This window comes from Phaethon aethereus, assembly GCF_964289735.1.
Source record: "Phaethon aethereus genome assembly, chromosome: 12".
In the NCBI taxonomy this organism is placed as follows: domain Eukaryota; kingdom Metazoa; phylum Chordata; class Aves; order Phaethontiformes; family Phaethontidae; genus Phaethon; species Phaethon aethereus.
Genome location: NC_138588.1, coordinates 13,363,459 through 13,378,686, shown reverse-complemented (window position 1 = coordinate 13,378,686; position 15,228 = coordinate 13,363,459). Strand labels below are relative to the sequence as shown.

Genomic DNA, 15,228 nt, shown 5'->3' with positions numbered 1-15,228 from the left:
GCTGAAATCTTGCTATCTGCATTCCTGCAAGGGACTTAGCCTCTCTGATAGCATGTGGCAGTCAAAGGGAGGGTACAAGGAGGCTTTTGACCTTCCTTGCCTTTTACATGCCACAGTACACTGCATGTGCCAGGCCTTTTTTCAAAGCATGAGGCATTTCTGCATGCCTTCCCAGGGTGCAGATCCACTCACTGTTCTTGATGTAGTTCAAAACATCCATTTTTTACTGGCACAAGCTGTTGCTTATGTAGTAACGTAACACTGATGGCTATTTTCTGCATCTTGGTAACTATGCTTTTAAATACCTAGCACTGAGTAACCTCAGCACAATTTTCCCTTGAACCTGAAGTGAATGATACCAGCTAGTTAAAAAGAACCCTAGTTCACAGTTTGGAAATCGGCCTCAAAACTACAGGAGATATCCTGGTCTGGAGAATAAATTGATGCCAGCTGATTAACAACTAAGTATTGGGACTGCTGTAACCCTCAGGCATCTGATTTAATCCAAATTTTAAAGTAAAGTTAGATCACAGAATTATGGAGAACATTGGTATTCATCTGTCCATAAGATGATTTGTTCTTGGCTTTCCATCAATTCTGTATGATTTCTGTAAGGGGAAGTGCTTTGTGGAGAAATGCTAGTGGTGACTGTTTTGAATGAATATATTGGTTTGGGTTTTTTTGGTTTTCTGTGGGTGTGTTTGGTTTTTTTTGTGGGGTGGGGGGCATTCCTTATGTCATTCCTTCTTATGCAGGATGGTATCTGACACCGTATCAGTTCTTAAAGGTTGGAAATAGACTCTTAAAAACACAGGTGAGAGTAGAAGCCAGAGAGACCTCATAGCTGAGGTCAAGCTAGATTTATATGCTAGAAGCTGGTTCCTGATAGAGATGAGGTTTAATCACTGAACAAAAACTTCTGCTTTTATTTATATAGACTCTGGTATATTTAAAGGGCAGCAGTTAGTCCAGGTTGCTAAGAACGGGGCATACTGGCACTCTACAAAGTTTGTGGAAGTGATCTTTATGTATACTTAGGCTTGAACTTTTTACCCCATTCCTAAATCTGTAATCCATGTCAACATTCTTCCTTACTGATTCTTTATCATTTTCTAAGAAATCCAGTAGCTATGCATCATAATGACTGTAATGATTACTTTTGCATCTACTACTAAACATTTCTCCTAACAGTGGAGATCACTAATGAAATAATTTATCAAAATACTGACAACTATCAAAATAGTGACGTACTAACTATAACTTGCTTTGAAGTGAACTCGAAGGTTGCTCTTGATACTTTTAACCTACTTCCCTCTGACTTCTGCGAGTGAAGGGGAAACACGCACAAATACACAAAGCTAAAATTAAATGCAAGTAAACAAAACCCACAGACGTTCACCTAGTACAACACTATATGGCACAGAGGTTTTGTTGGAAAAATCATCTGAAAGATGGTTATCTTGATTTAAAAAGAAAAACAACAAACCAACATCAAAACCCCCTCCCTTTGAAAAGTCCAAGAAACTTGTATTTGCTTGATCTGCATCTGTCAGTGATTTGACCATGTAAACTATGTGCTGTAAAAGTAAATGGAAAACTACTTGGAACACAATAATAGTGTTAATATATTTTTTCAAAGAGAAAGAAAAGCTGCTTGGATAATCTAAGTCAATGCCAGAAATTAGATGCTTATGGGTGGTAGTGAGATATACTGCTAATTTTTACTACTTGTGTTTCAGAAGATTACCTTTCATGTTAAACTAGCATCAGTAAGATGACCAAAGGGAATGCCTCCATGAGTGTTTGTTTTGTATCATAGATGGTAATAATCTTTTTGCTCTATTTTTCTGTTGTTACATCAACAGATATTAGCCAAGACCTACATCTGTACAGAGAGACTGGTCACTCTCCTTCTCTGTACGAAGGCTAGACAGAGCCAACTGATAAAACTTGACTTAAAACAGAATCTCTACCAAGGACGGATTAATGACCACTGGAAGGGACTGCAAGGTGACTTTTGCTCTTTCTCAGCCTTTTTCATTAAAGATGGCTGCCTTAAAGAGCAGAAAAAGCACTGGCTGGTAGCCAGTGTCCAAACACAGCTTGGCTTATCAAGATGTTTGAGTCTTGGTATAAAGCCATAGTTATTGCAAGAAGTTAGTCTCAACTTCCCATGAGTGTCCTTCAGCTAGACTTGTAAGCCTGTAAGATGCCCTCCCATAATCTACCTGGCAGAGAGATTTCTGGAGACAAACAGCAAACACTACTCTCTTAAATCAGCAGGGCTACAAACCCCGGTCATGGCCCAAGGCAGCTGTCCTGAGAGAGGTCCACAAGCAGGCCGACAGCCTTGAGCAGTGCACCAGAAGTCACAGTAATAGTGAAGAATCTCTGTGCCGTGCTCTGACTACAGGTTCGAGAATATCTAAAATCTGTCCCACTGTAAATAAAGTGGGACAGAACCTGTTGTACGTGCCTCGTACTGCCATCTGGATGCGAGCTGAATTCTTTCCCACACTCCAAATGTTGTTTAATTCATACTGGCCACTGTTACTCTCTGCCTCATGCCAGGACATTTTGTGGGAGGCTATCTGGCATGGGTTGAAAGAGTGCCAGGAAGTATATTAATAGATAAACAGTTTAGAGGATTGTTGGGCCCACAGCCAGATCCTGCTTAGTTTACTAGGAAAGATAGTAAGCGCTCTTAGAAAGTTACAGGGTTCTCCTACTTTCCTGGGACCTGGGAGGGCCTGTCACAGCAAGGCTGATGCTGTGGGCAAAATGCAAAATAGCAAAATGCAAAAAAAAAAGACAGGCCAGGTCTTCAGGAACTCTTTCTCATCTATCTGGCCTACTGTTCTCCTTTTTACCTGTGATTTACAGCTTTGTTCTTCTGTTACCAACAAAATCGGGTGACTTACTCTTCCTACTATGACTTATTAGTTCTGGGCGTAGATGGGAAGAAAGGATAAAAGATTTATTTCCTCAAATGGGAAGTGTGAGGTTTTTGAGGAGGTGCACTCATTGCCTTGTACAGGTCATCCGCTGTTGCCACAATATCACATCAAATGGAACCCGCTCTCATCCCTGGCCTTTGGCAAGGCAGACAGGAATGGTCAATGATTGCTGTGTGTCAGGATATTGCTTCATATTCCTATCTATGAACATCATCTGGCATCAGAAATTCCTGCCCCAAGGCTTGTCCATATCCATGTATTAGAAAAAGTAGAGGCTTTCTGTTCACTGACTGCTAGCAGCATCTTAATTTCAGGTGGGAACAGCTCAGTTTGGGGTTATGGAGAGCACCTTACAACCCTCACTCACATAAGTGCAAAATCAACCTTTCTGCCTGAGAAACAGGCTATCTCTGACCTAGCAAAGTTGTGGCTGGCTTCTGCGTGCTATTTGTGTGTGGCACTAGTATACCCTGTCCTGAAAGTGAGTAGTTCTGATCAAGGATATTAAATATTTATACACTAAAAATAACTTAGCAGACACATGAAGGATGTTGTGTTATTCCTACTTGGGACTCAGATTCTGCTTCACCCATGATGACAAGTCCTTCTGAGGCTACATGTTTTCATATGTCATTCTCTCAAAAGTAGGAAGAAACTATCAAAGCTGCTGAAGAGTGTTACCTCATACCCTACTGGCTGCTTAGCAGTCTCATCCACAGGTGTTGCTACTGCACAAGCAGGTGAGCTTGGGCTTCAATCCAGTGTTTCATGAAGTTTGTATTTCCACTTGATTTTAAAAAACAGAAGTCTGAACAAGTTGACCTGTTAAATTAAACTGTCTATTCTGCTTGTCCAAGTTGCCTAGTCAACTTGACAAAAGTCGGATTATTTATGGTCTTTACTATCATCACAGCTTTTTGCTTTTCAAAGTTTTTTACATTTTTTTTTCCCCCCTCAGTCAGCCAGGGCTCCCAATCTGACAGTCACTGTGCTGAAGAGGGGTCTGTATGTGAATCAGCAGCCAGGTGCTTCCTGGAGGGAACAGTAAAGAGATGAAAAAAAAATTCACCCAACCAGGTGCTTGGCGCTCATGCATGCCCTAGCTGCTGCCCTTACAGGCGGTTATTGCCTGCTCATCCTGAAATGTCTCTTGCCCACTCTGTCTTGGCACAGAAACTTGGACTTGCCTCAGTTTGCAGTGTGATCCAAAAAGCTCTGTAAGAGTTTGGAGCGTGGGTTCCTATGACATGCTGGTTAATGTCTGTTGTCTGTCCATCTTTTACCACTAGCTTTGTTTTTTCCTTTGTTTTCCAGCAGAAGGGAAGGGAGAGCTCCTTATTAGACAGGTACTAGAAAGCACTTCATAACAGGAGCATCCAGTACAGTCTGCGCCTTCCACTTGAAATAGCTTTTTTGTTGGTTTTGGTTTGTGTTTTTTTTTTCCCCCTAGCTTCCATACTTACAACATGCTGTTACCTACTACTGCTGGCTTGTCTGAAGTCCAATAAATGTTGTTGCGTATCTGACTTGGAACTTTCTATGTAGAATCAAAACAAGGCTTTATTGAATCAAAACCCTCCTTGTTCAGATGCACAAGTATTCCCTGGGGCAAAGTCTATCTTTTGTTGTGACAAACATTGTTCAAATGGCCAGTGTGATACTGCAGAGTTATAAAATGCCTACTTGCACTTTGTATCACAAAAAGATGTTACTGATGCCTCAAATAATTGCTAAATATCTTTCTAACTAATTTTATATTTACAAGAATATATTAGCTCTTGAATGGCACTTAACTCTGAAACAGTAATTAAAATATGTAACAGTCTTAAAAGACTAATTTCATAAAAAGTACAGGCAGCTCACGTAGCACAACATAACTTGCAGAAAAAATTATTTGCTAAGCATTGCAAATCAAATTAATATTACAGCTCAGAAAAATCATTTGCATCTGTCAGGGCTGTCTTACAACAGTAAATAATGTTTAAACTTCTTGTTGATTTTACTAAGTATATATGTATATGTTTATTGTCCAGAGTAGAGTTCAGATAACTTATTAATGCATTTAAAATTACTTGATATTTTTGTGCCAGGAGTTGCTGGGTAGGATCTTGGCCCTACTGAAGACAGTAATAAGACTCACACTGTTTTTATGGATGCAAGCCTGGTGATGAGGTTGTCTTCATTTTGTTATCTCTGGCATTATACAAAGCTGTAGACTCCACAGTGTTAATGTTTAAAAAAAAAAAAAAAAAATCCTGTCACCAGTTTAGAGCTCTACTTGGAGTGCAAGCTGCTCTCTTTTCTAGGCCAAATGTCTTTTGACTTCAGTGGGGGAAAGCCAGAGAAAGGACCAGCAACAGCTTATTCTCCAGGATATGTTAAACTCCATAAAAATAACCTGTATTTTCTTTCAAAGACCATACAGGCAATTCAGCCTCTAGTTATCACATGTTAATAGTGTAACATAAAAGTTCCATTGAAATAAACATGGAAATCTATGTTCTGAGTCAGTAGCTTGTAGAAGGGCTTAAATCAATATGCCATAAAAGCTATATGGTCAAATTCCAGCCTGTTTCAGCCAGGGAACCTAGGACAAGGCAGACCAAATGAAGGTCTGCTGCTGCCTTTCTCTTACATGTAGAATCTCCAAATCCATTGCTGTTGGAGATGACCTGTTTTGGTGGTTTTTTTTTGTGAAGACCTGTTTTTTTGTGAATTCTTACTCTGAAAGATGGCACAGAGGATCATACTTTCATGTGGTAGACTGTACGAAAGATCTGAGAAAAAGTAGTCCATTGCTCTACCGAAAAGTTTTTTAAAAAACCAACCTCTCAATAGGTGGACATTAAAAAATGAGAACAATGTTCTATTTTAAGATAAGCTTTTGAGAACTGAACAGATAATCTATAGGACGAGAAAAGAAATGTGGCTAGTCGCATGTATAGTAAAACTCAAGAAATTTGACTGAGGGTAGTGCTAGTAAGCATGTAACACTTCTGCATGACAATATAGAATTTTTTCAGAATTGTGAAGATTTGTTTAATGCTTCTAATAGGGGTCTGTCTCATGAGTGACTTTTTTGAAAAAAACTTAAACTTTTTGACTACATAGACAACTCAAATGTGAAGCAGTAACTGATGGGTGTGCAGAGACTTATGGAAGCCAAGGCCACAGAGCTGGATGTTCTTGCATGCAGAGGTGTGGTGTTTTTGGTTGTTTGTTTTAAAGTACAGCTAACATCTTGCCCTGCTCACATATAAGGAGCTACTTGTTTCCGCGAGAGAAATACGAAGATGCTGTTGTGACAACACGTTCAGAATAAATACAGAAAAAATACTTCTGCCTCCTTGGAAACTCAGCTTTAAGTGGGCTATTGGAGAAAATGAGGCTGCTGGGATCTCAAAGTAAGACTCCAGCTGGCTCTTGGAAGCCACGCGTGTGTGGCAGGTGGTGGGGGTGTACAAGGTAGCCTCCTGTCCTGTGCACACCCGTGCGAGTCCCAGGAGTGGCAGGGGTGCTGTTCCACCGGGACAGAGCAAAAGACTGAACAAGTATTGTACCAGCAGCATAAACCTTTAAATGGGATAGGTTTTTAAATATCTGTATTGCATTAGCATCACGGGGCCCTAGTAATAAAGGACACTGTATCATGCTGGGCTTGAACAATCGAACAACCTGAGAAGTGGGCAATGGCTACAAGGAGTTTTAACTGTGTCAGCTGAAGTCATTGCTTTACAAGCTTGGAAGTGCAAAGACTGGTAGTGAAGAGAGTAAGCAAAACATTCAAGTTGGTGTCGCTTTCAGTACAAAATCCTTGCTGTTCTAAAGATCGATGGCCAAAATCGAACAGTTGCTAGGACTTCATCCCAAATACCTCTCCGAGGCACTCTGCTTGCTTTAGGAACTGCTGGCAGAGTGCCCTGGGTCACTGGGACCCGTGGGGTGTGGTGACGGAATCCCACCCTGTAACCCCTCAGCTTCTGTGCCTGCAGCAGTGACTGACAGTGTGACTGCGGAACACCCACGTACAGAAACTGCACTCTACATATGGCACAGTACAGAAAAGAGACAAATTGAAATCTAGCAGAAATGTATTTTTCAGAAGAGGATGGGGGATACAGACAGCAAGTAATTCTTTAGTGCAGAAAAAATGATTGCAACTGGTTAAGATAAAACCACGAAGTTTTCACTCTATATCAGTTTTATTCTACTGCATAGGCATCTGCCATGTATGGTGAAAATACCAGATTTTTCTTCTCTTAGCACAAAGAAGGAATAGAAAAGAGGAGAGGAGACTGATGAACATCAACTCTTGGCAGCTAGCAAGTGATGACATAAAAAGCACTTATGGCAATCTCTAAGCGTAGTTATTTTTAATTTATTTAAAAGAAAATCCTTTTCAGAACAGAAGTTGTTGGCAGGAGCTATATCACATTAACTTGTCTATATATGTAATGTTTATAACTTGAGCTTCGTGCACTGCTTTGGATATTTGGATGAAACAGTATAGCTGTTGGTGGTCTTTGCTAGTAAGTTCAGCCTAATGGAACTTTATGACTATAAGGAGCTCCGTGGCCTGTTGCTAGTCTTATTTCATTCTCCAGATTTCAAGTAAGAAATACAGAGCGAGACACAAAAAGTAAATACGCCTAATATTTAAAACTGAATTGGATTTAAGACTATGCTATAAAATCCTGTTCTCCTGGGAGACTACAGATAACACCTATTTATCTTATGATTTCCTACTGTTGTTCATCACTGTTGTATTAATAGGACACTTAAAATATTTCACAAAATATCTGGCTTTTTTTCCTGTAAAATACTGTTTGGTGTTGAAACCTTTCTTTTTGGGGGTAGGGGAAGGTGGCTGCTGGGATAAAGGACATGTCTTAAACTGGACAGATCAGGGTGAAAAAGATTTTTCTGAAAGTAGATCTCATAATGTAACACGGTAACTTTCTATTTGGATTTATTATGATCACTAAGACAATTTCAGGCATCATTCTAATTGCGCTTACTTGTGTCTGATGCCAGTTAAATGGCTTCAGAGAAGGTGCCTGTGCCTTCCACCGTGGGAAGCTGGAGGTTAGACAGGTCCCTGCCACACCTGGCATTGGTAATCGCCTGGTACCCGGCATGTGCCAGCCACGGGCACCGTATCGCTGCGGCCTGCCCTGCCACCGCTGGCTGAAGAAGAGTTGGAGACCCACAGATGTGCATGGGGAAGGGGGTGGCCTTGAGCTGACAGCAGTTCTCTGCCGAGCGGCACTGGGGCACGTGCTGTGCTGGTAGAGTGAACCTCCCTCTGCGCACGCTGGACTTCATACGAGTTTATTGTCCCCATTTACTGTTTGTGCAGGGCAGCCTTTGATTACGGCACATAGCCATGGTTTGTTTTGCGGAGGGCAGAGGAATGTGGAGATTTGGAAATGGCAGGAGATACGTTCCGCCCCCCCCCCCCCCCCCCGTCTAATCTAAGAACTATGCGGGCAGCAGCTGCCAGACAGCAGCATTTTTATGTTTTTTGGTGACAAGTTAGGACTTGACCACAAAAGCCTAGCACCGCGAGGGCCCTGCATGCCGGCCTCTGAGGGGGAGTCCGCCCTTCAGCACACGGGCTCGCCGCTGCGCTCGTGGAGCGACAGCAAAATACCCCTAACCTACCCCAAAAACTTCGCAGCCGCTGGGTTTGAAGCACAATGCATCGGATTCACGCCAGCGCTGCTCGCTGAACCGGCTGTCGTGTCAGGGCTGAAGGCAGCTCCCTCAGGGCGACTCCCTCCCTGCCCCGGGCCGCTGCTGGCCGCGCAGCGCGGCTTCCCCCACTGCTGCCCCCGCGCCCGCGGGGCGCCCCTGGCCGAGCAGCCGCCCCATGGCCGGGCTCGCGCGGGGCCGTTGGGGCCGCGGCCGGCCGGGCTCGCGCGGGGCGGTTGGGGTCGCGCGCCGGCTGCGGGACGGCGGCGATCTCTGCGCGGTGCTGCCCCGGCTGCAGCGAGGGGTAGAGCCCTTCCTTCTCCCCGTCGCTCGCGGGGCCAGGCGGGCACCGGTCCGTCGGGCAGCGGCCCTCCCTTACCTGCGGGTGAGACCAGCTCGCCTTCGCTGAGCTCCCCGGAGTCCGAGTCCATGCTGCAGGTACCGGCGGGGGACAGGGGCCGAGGGACAGCTCGGGGTGCGCAGCGTGAGGCCGGCCGCCGCTGGCAGGAGGGGAGCCCGGAGCCAGGGAGCGAGCGGCAAGCAGAGCCAGCTGTCTCCTCCTCTCCTCCCAGCCCGGGCGCTGGGTCCGCGCCACCACACGCGGCCAATTCGCTTAGTGCCATTGGCCGCAAAGGAGGAGCGGAGACGGGCGGGCTCCGGCGAGGGGAGGAGGGAGCGGGGGCGCGGCGGAGGAGCGGTTTCTTCCCCGAGCCCGTTACACAAGTTCGTCTGGCGGCCGTCGGCACCTCCCTGCTCCGGCCGCGGCCTCTGGAGAAGGGGCCCGCGGGGCTGCCCGGCCGTGGCTGGCGTGACAGCCGGGACCCGCGGCCGCGCAGCTCCGTGGAGGGCTCGAGGCCGCTGCTGAGGCAGAACTCGGAAAGGACCGGGATGACAGTCCTTTACACTGTGTCTCCCGCTCACTTTGTTTTTCCTTCGTCTTCTTTTCCCGCGGGCATCTCCCCTGACCTTCAGTCCTCGCCTTGTCTCTTTTCACCAGCTCCCTCTCCTCAACGATCAGTTCGCTCAAACATTAGGCATTGAAACAGTGGAGACTAACAGGGAAGTGTCAGTTCCTAGTGGATATTGGTGCCCAGAAGAATACTGGAGGAGTGAATTTTGCTGCTGCCTGTTTGCACGTTATTCGCAGGCTCAGGGAGACAGTGCAATACTTGGTAAATGGAGATCATGTTAGAAGATTGGAACTCTTGAGTCTGAAAACTTTATAGCTTGAACTCTGCAGACTTTGCCTGTGTCTTACAGGCTCCTAGAGTCCTGAGCCATCCCTTAATTCAGATGGTTGAGGCCACTTGTTCAGCTCTGAGGTTAGGTAGATCTTTCTTTCCCTTTGCTTTTATTCCCCTCTACTTTTTCTTGCTGATACAGGCTAAAGGTCACTTTAACTGTAGCACAAAAATCCCAGGAAAGTAGTAGCAAGAATACTTTTCTAATTGGGAACCAGATGTCATCGTAAGAGACCTCCTAGATCTCTCTAATCCGTAAGTGTGTCACCTCCTAAGAGCCAGACAGTGCCTCGAACACTTACCTGCAGGTTACTGCAATCTCCAGGCAGACATTTATGCCTGTAGCTGCAAACCACAGATACCACTTTCTTTGCTCTGTATCTCTCTTCCCCCAAAGTCATGCAGACCCTCATGTTGCTGGAGAAAGCAATGGCTGGACACTGCTTTGAAGTTGCATATATGAAGTTACCTATCATTATCAGACTATGGCAAACACTCTTGACAAATGTGAAGACTTTCTCAGTGTATACAGAGACATTTAAAAATATGTTAAATAAAAAAAGAGGAACCTTTCTAAACTCAAAGGACCCTGTCAAAATCTTTCCAGTGATGGCTTATTCTGTGCAATGCTGAGTGTAAGAACTACAATAGTAAAACTGAAGCCAGAGTTTGCCGTATGTTCTAGGGTGAATCCTAGCGTGTTCCCCTGCCCTCAAATCAGGCTGAGCCTGAAGAGATAAAGACCTCAAGCTTTCTGGGCCCTGGGAATACACACATTAGTATGTTGAATTTTGACACAAAATTCTTCAACCTCTGAGTGAAAAGTTAGGTGTTAAGTAATTTGGCATGTTGTTATATCCTAGGCCTGTAAAGACTTTTTTTAATTATTATTATTCCATACAAACAAATTCTGCTTCTTGTTTGTAATTGCTTTCATTAAATTTAAAATGACATTCCAAATACTGCTGATAATAACCCCATAAATTAGTATCATATAAGGAAAAACATCTGAACTGAAGTAATCCTATGATTCTATTGTGAGTGGCCAGTGCAAAATCTGAATGCATGTACCCATGTCGCACAGATTAGCAGAAGGTGTGGGGAATCTACAAGCGTGATACAAACCATGTAGCAACAGAAAAATGCTGAGATTAAGTCATGAAAGATAACCCCATATACCATACCAAGAACAGAATCTGAGAGCTGGAAGGGGTTTAGTCTCTTTTTGTCGTTGTTTGTTGTTGTTGCTGTTCGTTTTTGTTTGCTTTTTACCAGCAAAAATGCAACCTAAAAAACCTCCCCAATAAGAGTATAACAGTTTAAGTCTATTAGGAAGAGTAAGTTTGTATTTGAGTGCAATTAATTAATTTTCTGGACTGTCTTTACTTGCTTGAAACTCTAATAGTAATTTCTAACCTAGCCAAATTCTGACTTTGTAATTAGTCATGGTAACTGCTGGTAGCAGTTACCTAAAAACATTGGTAACAACAATGTTTTTGGCTGGGACATGTGTGCAGTGGAACCCTTCCTGCTCCCCCAGCAGCAAAGGGAGCTGCCCGGACAGTGTATTCTGGGTCACGTAATGAGCTGATACAGTGCAGCTGTGCATGTGTTTCCAAGGTATTCTAGGCACTGGCCTTACGCTATTTCTGTGTGGGCTTTTTTTCTGCATGTGTAACCTGTACTATAATTGCAATTAAATGTTAAACTCTGAATAGAAAAACTTCTCTGCCACTGATCATGGTTCAATTGGTAAAAGGACAGATTATTTTTCATGATCCTTTGAGTGACAGAAGTCTTGGCATGGAATAAAGTGAAAACTGAATCCCACTTATTTTAAGTCTTGTCAGTTATTTTTAATCCTTCTATAACAACAATAATAAATGTTATGATAGAAATGGTGTAACTTAGATGCAATACAGTATTGATTGACTTGTGATCTATACATTGGGCATTTTCATTACTATGCTGTAATTACTTTCTATTCCACAGTAAATGCTGTTTCAAGATTACTTTCCCTCTTTATTGCTGCTAACTGTAAAGCAGTTCTTAAAGTTTTCAGCTGTAACAGAATGAGCATATTGTTTCATTTCAAAAACATATGGTTAGAATTCAGTTTTTCCCTTCTTAATGTTCTCTGCCCAGCAGAGTCCAGCACTTGGCTTAACATGTGACCTGGAAAATTCCATATGCTTACAGTTCTGAACTTCATAGTTTCCGCTCGTTACAATACCAGCGTAGAGAAAAACACAAAAGGTTTAACAGCAATATATGTACTAGCTAGATGCCTATTAAATAAAACTCCATGTGAAAAAAGTTCACATTTTATGAGTTACTTTTTGCATTTAATATGAATAGTGCAATTACATATATATTGTTACAAGCTAAAGCTCTGTGATTGTAGCTCCGCGATGGTTTCCTTTATTACTAGAGTAGACCTAAAGATCGTTTGGATATGTAGAAACTGGAATGTTTTTTTCCTCAAGGCTCAGTTAGTATATTTGCCTGCAAATCTCTACAAATATGACTGACCGGCGGAGCTGGTAACACAGCCGATTGGAACTGCCCCATGTGTTGCGTGTATTTGCAAGTTACATGATGCTGTCTGTAGCGGCTGCATCGCTGTACGGCTTCTCCATTCACATTTTGGCTGCATCTGGTCTTGATCTTCATTCCATATGGAACTTATCTGAAATCCTCCTCTGCCTGTTCATTGTATTTGAGTGCTGGAGATCTGCCTGTGAAAGCTTTGAGGATTCATGCTTTTTCACTGTTCTATCTGCAAATCGTGCTTGCATGTTCACACAAATACAATTTTATCGTATTCTGAGTAGTTAAGTAGCTACCATACCATCTATGTCTAGTATATTTGTCCTTACAAGATTATTGTGAAATAAGGATAATAGTATTTCTCCCTTTCAGAGAACGGAAAATGAGGTACTGAGGAGCTGTGATTTAAAGTCAAATGTGAAGCACAGACTTTCACCTGCATCTCTTGAGCTGTACCTGAACTGTTAGGTTATCCATTTCTGCTAAATGAGATTGGCAAGCTGTCTCTGTGCTTTACTATGCAAGCTTTCCTCCTTTAAACTGAGCCTTAAAACCTATCTCAGGAAGCAGTCTCTCTTTTCTTTCCATTATTAAATCTAACAGAACCCCCTCTGCACTACAGTTTTTGGGTCTGATTTGTCTGGTTTAGGCTGTAAAGACACCTGGGTAGGATTACATCATCTGTTGGTTCTAAATGTAAAAGTGTAAGATTATATTTTTTTCTCACAAATGATTTAACCTTGTTTAAATAAGATCTTACCCTAGGATGTACTGTTTCTAATACTGTTGCCTAATCTCTTTCTTCACAATTTATGATATTATATCTTTCATCCAAGTGCCATTGCTACTGAATATATTAAACAGAGAAACATCTCCCATTGGCTGATATACTCCTGAAATGTACTGTAGCAGACTTTAGATTTTTTTTCTTCCAATTTCTTTATGGTGTCAGTTTTCTTCATGAAATACACTCTCTGCAGCATTATTAGCAAAGCGTGAATAACTGGTATCAAGGATCAGTAGATTCTCTGTCAACAACTTTGTTGTGCCGGGAACTTAGGTTCTTACTGATGTCTGGAAGCTAGTCAGCATGCATATGCATAGATATGTTTTGCATGCATTTTTAATAGATTTTAGTTTTAATAATGCATCTATTGGTGGTCTGCAAACACTCTTCATATTTTATTTAGAAATCAAATAATGAACAAGATATCTGCATTACTTTAATTCTTACTTGTGTCAGTAAAGATCTGGATTTTTTTAATATCTGATTTAGGCAGTGCATGTACATTCTACGTTGGGAGGATAAATATGGAAGAGTGCAGTATTTTCTTCCCTCCCCCCCCTTTTTTTTAAAGTTACTGTTATGAGATGTAGGGCATCAGTTCTGAATACCTACCATAGCATGGACATATTTTTAGCTATTGGACTTGCTGGACTGTGTTCTGTCTTTGTCTGGTGTTGACTTCTTTTGAAGAAGAGCTGAGGAAGCAGTTACAGACTGAGACTGCGCCCTGGTACTGGTGCTAACCTATGCTGTGATGTTTCTGTAATACCAGATTTAAAGCTAGGACTGAGATTTAGCTTCAATCACCTTGAAGAGCCTTGCGAGGTGCTTGTGTAAGATTTAATCCCGAATGAAATAAAATAGAAGAGAAAAATATTGTACTCTTGTGCAACTTGCATTGGGCTGAACTGCATTACTCTTGGTAGGTTATCAGAAAGGATAGTTTTGTCAGAAATTGATATTTTCACCTGTTTATGTAGGCTGGGATTGTGGATTGACTAGCACAAGAAAAGTTTAATAACAGTGACTGATTGGTCTGATCCAAATTCTGACAGCTCGTACTAAGAAAGGAAGAAGGAACAGTATCTTTTCCCTTGAGCTGATGCAACACTGAACAAGGGTGGCAACTTTTAAAGAAGGAGCAGTTAAATTGAGAGGTAAGCTTGCTAACATCTATGCTTACAGACACAGGGAAACAGCACAGCCAGAATAGTGCCCATTTCTTGTGTCTGGGTATTTTTTGTGGTGGTGTGTCCCTGTCCCCCGCAGTAGCTTAACCTTACCCTGTTTCCTCTTACCTTACAGAAACAAGACTCCTGTGAGCACTGAATGGCATAAAGGTTCATGTCCATTTTTTGGCCATGAGGATGTTGTTACTTTTCTGTTCCCTTAGAGTAGGACTTTTCTCATAGAATAAGGTTTTCTATATTGAACTGTAATTTGAATTGTCTGAGCATTTTATAGTTTTGTACTACTTTAGTGATAGCTGTTCTTTTTTTTTTTTTAAAGATACTTTACCATTCTTTTTTGGTATGATGATTGGTCCTGTGCTTAGAAGGATATCTGTCTTGCAAATTATGTATGCAATTTGCTGTAGATTAGCAAACTATTGCATTCATAGCCTTGCATTCTAAGGAATTAAAGAAATAAAAGCTACCTTCCCAAACTGAAAATGCACCTGTTAATTCTTTTGGTGGAAAATCTCTTCTGAGTAAAGTCTGTGTGGAAATTTTATCGGTTAGGCCATGACCCTCACTTGTTCTTATGAGCAGGGAGTTAGGCATTGTTATTTTAAAGCCGTAATAAATTACGTACTTATTTTACTTGCCATTTTAAATTTCATTACAGGTGGGATACTAATAATATTAAAGGATAAGACTGATTAGCCAAAACATGAGCTTTGTTTCTGCTTTGTTCTGGGGTTGGGAAGACAAACTTTAAAGAATGTTTCTCAAGGGAATCACTGTACAATACAGGATAAAAAGCAGGGGATTGTCTT

The 15,228-nt window shown here is 42.2% G+C and overlaps 1 protein-coding gene across 1 annotated transcript in view; it reads right to left on the bottom strand.

Annotated features, from left to right (window-relative positions):
• Nucleotides 1–9,480, bottom strand: part of TNFAIP8L3 (TNF alpha induced protein 8 like 3) — a gene marked incomplete at its 3' end in the record, with an annotated part of 46,733 nt that extends 37,253 nt beyond the window's left edge. The window contains exon 1 of the mRNA XM_082005250.1: nt 9,031–9,480. Within this exon, the coding sequence (XP_081861376.1) occupies nt 9,031–9,274 (244 nt within the window). The 5' untranslated portion in view covers nt 9,275–9,480. The remainder of the gene's footprint in view (nt 1–9,030) is intronic.
• Nucleotides 9,481–15,228: the final 5,748 nt, after the last annotated feature.